The sequence below is a fragment of the Stenella coeruleoalba genome (genome assembly GCF_951394435.1).
Source record: "Stenella coeruleoalba genome assembly, chromosome: 10".
Lineage (NCBI taxonomy): Eukaryota > Metazoa > Chordata > Mammalia > Artiodactyla > Delphinidae > Stenella > Stenella coeruleoalba.
The window spans coordinates 77,821,906-77,826,610 of NC_137156.1; the positions used below are offsets into that span (position 1 = coordinate 77,821,906).

At 59.3% G+C, this 4,705-nt stretch overlaps 1 protein-coding gene across 1 annotated transcript; it reads right to left on the minus strand.

The window, feature by feature from the left end:
- Positions 1–439: 439 nt before the first annotated feature.
- Positions 440–4,112, minus strand: FEZF2 (FEZ family zinc finger 2). The gene is made up of 5 exons (XM_079935309.1): positions 4,019–4,112; positions 2,747–3,656; positions 2,259–2,393; positions 1,924–2,056; positions 440–1,039 (listed from the first exon to the last, which is right to left on the minus strand). The coding sequence occupies exons 2-5, from the start codon at positions 3,596–3,598 to the stop codon at positions 780–782; spliced, it is 1,380 nt and encodes a 459-aa protein (XP_079791435.1). The 5' UTR covers positions 3,599–3,656; positions 4,019–4,112; the 3' UTR covers positions 440–779.
- Positions 4,113–4,705: the final 593 nt, after the last annotated feature.

The window sequence follows — 4,705 nt, forward strand, 5'->3', positions numbered from 1 at the left end:
CTTTGCTCCAGGACACGCACCCAAAACCTGCTTTCCGACATCCAGCCCCTTTTAACCCCTTCTTTTTGCAATTTTCTCACCCAAATAAGGCAACACCCAGAATCCCTCGGTCAGAACAGTTACCAAATAAAAACTTGGTACAACGTAGGGGCCGGTGAAGGCCTTTGAGCCTTGGTTCCTGGGGCATATGTACACGCTAGCGCCGCACGAGCAACGGTTTGGCCTTTCCCTGGTCCCAGTGCCCCAGAGGAAGTCGCATTTGGGCCGGGAAACGCTATAAACGCCTATTTCCTTTTCCTTCTTTGGGGTGTGTGAGCTGACTCGCGGCGAGGGCGGGCGGGGGGGGGGGGAAGAAAAGACGCACTAATGATTCTGTTTATTGAGTTATATATGTATATATTCCGTGTTCGTGTGTACAGGAGGATTTACATGGCTGTATAAAGATGGCTGGGGGCGCCGCGCTCTTCCGGGACGTTCACGTGACAGCCTGGTGTTAAAACCCGCCGCCCGAGGAGAAGCCGAGGCCTGGAATTAAATACGTTTCGGCGCACTGGGTTTAAATGTTTCCCGAATATATAAAGGTGGGAGCCAGGCGTTTGCTGCCAGTCATCGAGGAAACGTTTAGCTTTCCAAAAATATGCTGGTTTCGATAAATAGATTTTAGCCTTTCTGCTATAGCTTTTTTTTTTTCTCCTTTCTTTTAATTTTAGAAATAAGTTTATACGTGTGATCTGTTTGGGGGTTGGATAGGGCCGGAAGGGAGGGCGAGGCAGTAGCTCTCAGCTCTGCACTGTCCGAGTCAGGTCCTTTGTGCAGGGGGTGGTGGGACCCCCGCTGTCGTGGAGTTTGCGCACGTGTTTCTTTAAGTCAAAGTTTCTGCAAAACCCTTTGCCGCAAGTGGCGCACGTGAAAGGCTTCTTGTCGTTGTGGGTGTGCATGTGGAAAGTCAGGTTGTAGACCTGGTGGAAGGCCTTGTTGCAGATGGTGCATTTGTACTGCTTCTCGCCGCTGTGGGTCAGCTTGTGGTTCTTGTAGTTCCCTACAGGAGACCAAAAACAAAAAGGGGGGTGGGAATGAAGTGGGACGGGGAGGGGCCGGGTGTCCCGGGGTTGGCTCAGGTGCCCGCGCAAAGAAGGCGACGCTTGGCTAGGCGGGCGCGACCTCTCCGAGTGAAGAAGTTGTCAAACTTCGTACGCGTCAAGCCCGGGGCTCTCACTACCGGATGGAGGGCCGAGTCCCGCGTAGCCGACCCGCGTCCCAGCCCCGCCGGGGCCTGAGGCCCACACAGCGTCCCTCCCGCTGTGCTCCGCCGGCCCGGAAACTTTTGCGCTGCCCAGAGACGCATGGGGTCCTTCTCCCGGCCGCTGCCTCGCTCGAAGAAATTCGCATGAACCCGGGCTTCGTCCCTTGTTATTATTTTTCTTCTCATTTTAAAAGTTACTCCCTCTGGTCCGCTAACTACCACTTGGATATCCGAAAGTGCCTTGGAAAATCCAAGCGGAGTGTCCTGGAGACAGCAGCGGTTTCCCCCAGCCTAAACCTTTCCCGGGAGGTGGATTACGCCTCGATTTTTTTTTTTTTTTTTTCATTTCAGAAGAGAGTCCCGGCTACAAAGGGACGCTTTCTCTATAGCGCAATACCTTGTATTTCTCCTACTTCCTTTCCCTCTGCCCCTTCCTTCCTCCCTTCCCACCTCCCAAATTCGGAGTCTCCCCGTGCAACCAGACTGAGTCCAGCGAGGTCTACTAACCCGGCCCGGAGAGCTTCCACCCAAACCCTGCACAACCCGATTCCAAAGAAATGCTGCGCCGGAGCCTGCGGCTCTCGCGCTCCCTCTCTCCGGATCCTTCTTTGCCTTCCCGCTAGCGGTGACCCGCCGAGTCCCGAGGGGAGGTGAGGAGAGGGCCTTGCCCCGCACGTTACCTTTTTGGTGAAAGCCTTTGCCGCAAAATTCACAGACGAAGGGCTTGTAGCCCGCGTGGATGCGAATGTGTGTGTTGAGCGTGGAGCTGCGGTTGAAGGCTTTGCCGCACTGGTTGCATTTATGCGGCTTTTCCTGCGGAGAGGGGCGTGTGCACCGTGAGGCTGAGGCCCCGGCCGGGAGAAGCCACCTCGGGTGCTCCTGGAAGGGGCACCTTGAAGGGACAGGGGCCCCTGGTGGGGGTTATTAGGGGATCCCTTGGTCATCCTCTCCCCAACGCCGTCGCTCAGTCTCCGGGTGTTGGGTACGGGTCGGGTCGGACCCGGGGGCCACGTACCTGGGTGTGGATAATTTTGTGTCTGCAGAGCGTGCTGGCCTGGCGGAAGCCTTTGCCGCAGACTTTGCACACGAACGGTCTGGCTCCGGTGTGGACCGGCATGTGGCGGGTGAGGTTATAGTGAGCGTTAAATACCTACGGAAGCACACAAGGGGGCCTTGTGGCGTGTCTGTCCTGAGAGTCCGGAGTCAGCCTGGGGAGGGCACAACCTACCTCCCCCAACCAAAAACCCCCTTCGGAAACCAGAGCCCTTTTCATTTTGCAAAGAGCTTCCCAACCCACTGGCTGCTCGTGCCAGTCCCATGTGGCCGCTGACAAAGGCATCCCCATTTTACAGAATAGGAAACTGAGGCCCAGCTGTGCCCCCAATTCGAGTAGACAGCTACTGGGGCGCTCCCAGATTCGAGAAAGGGGCCGTCCAGGCTGCCCCCCAGGGAAGCAGCCGCCACTGCTCACCCGTCCCGGCCCCCGCGGACCCCGGGCCTCACCTTGCCGCACACCTCACAGGTGAAGTTTTTGGGCTTGCCGTCCGCGGAGCCCCCAGGCAGCTTGCTGTGGCCCTTGACGCCGCCGCGCTCGGCGGTCAGGGCTGAGTTCTCCTTCAGCACCTGCTCCAGTGGCGCGGGCAGGCGCTCCTTATGGGCATAGGGGGCCGGATGGGGGAACTTGTCTGAGGCCAGGCCGGCCAACTTGGCGTTCTCCAGCAAAAAGAGCTTGGGGTGCGCAGCCAGGGCAGCGGGGGCCTGTGCGTTGAGGAGGCCGGACGGGAAGAGGTGGCCGCCCAGGAGCTCAGACGGCGGGTACGCGGCAGAGTCCAGGTAGTTGAAGTAGTAGAGCGAGCCGCTGGCCGGAAGCCCCACTGCCTGGTTGATGACCTGCGGCTTGATGACCCTGCCCGCGGGTAGCGCAGACGGCGCCAGGCCCAGCTCGGCCTTGCAGCACACGCCACAGTTGGTTTTGCACAAGCCGCTGGCGCCGCACACCGGGGCCCCCCCGCCGCCGCCGCCGCCGCCGCCTCCTCCTCCGCCGCCGCCGCCCGCCCGGAGGCTGCTTTTCCAGAGCTCAGAGTAACTGAGCAGCGTCTTGGACGGCACCTCGTAGCCTAGGGGCTGGAGGGGGATCATACAGGGCAGCGGTGAGCAGAGGTTGAGCAATTTCTTGCCCTGGCCGCCGTCCGCCTCCAGTGCCCCGGGTCGGGGCTCAAAGGGCGCACGGGGCTCCGACGTCTTAGCCATGATGCGCTCGATGGAGAAGGCCAGCGTCTTGGAAGTGGCCGGCGACGCTCCAGCGCGCGGGCAGGCCGGGGGCACCATGGTCTCCAGGGAAGCCGAGCTTGCCATGGCTCGCCGAGCTGAGCCGTATCGGACTGGGCCAGGGCGCAGCCTCTCTCCACTAGGTCTGCATTCCAGAAAAGGCAGGGAGGGAAACCGCAATTTAATAAGCACCTTGTAGGGTCCAGGTCACCCATTTGCATTCAAATGAACAGGGGCAGAACAAAGTGCACCCAAGGGTACCAAATTACCGCCCATTAACCCGGCGCGCAAAGGAACCCACCATCCCCTGCCCTGGGACTTTGAAAGGGGGAGAAAGGGGGAGGGTTTACAGAGGAAAAAGAGAGAGGGAGAAAAAGAAAGAAAGAAAAGAGCCTCAAATTAACCCCCCGAGCCGCTCCCTGGACCCCGGCCTCCGCCACGCGTGCTGGGAGCTGGAGAGCGAAGGGGCAAAGTTAAAGAGCACGAGGAGAGCCACCTCGCATTTACCTCTTTCCCCCACCGCCAAGGAGATGCGTTCCGAGCCATGCAGCCTGTCTCCTCTGTCACATTTTGATGGCAAACATCTTCCCCTCCGCGTGAGATCACTGTCTTTTACATTCAGCTGACATCACATGAAGTCACTTGAAGTGGAATGACATGGGCGGCGGCGCGGCTCCTGTAGCGGCCCCTGTGTTCCACCGCGCCTGCCGGCCGCCGCCGCCACCGCCCCTCAAACTTTAAAAGGAGGCAACTGGCGCCCGCGCTCCCCTCGGGAAAGTGCGAGCGGTTCGCGAATCGGCAAGGAGGGAAGAGACGGGAGGGGGAGGGGGAGGAATCGTGATGGTTTTGCCGGTGGAAAAAAAAGGGGGGGGGAGCCCAAACCCAGGCAGAGTTCCGTACGTGATTCACAACTTTGGGGGCCTACAGGTTTAGGGGATGCGGAAAGGGCAGGGGGTCCCGGACTCGCCGCCCCAAAGGGCCCCCGGGTGTCCGTCTAGTCGCCGAAGTATCCCTTAGCCCTCTGCAGCCGAGCTGGGCATCGTGCTAATAAACTGCCATTACCCACGGAGCCGGCGCCAGCCGCGAACACGCGCAAATGATAATTACCTCATTAGGATGTGGCGCATGGACGCGGGCGCCGCGTTTGGAGGGGGGAACTTGTTAATGGGGAAATATTAATTTATGCAAAAACAA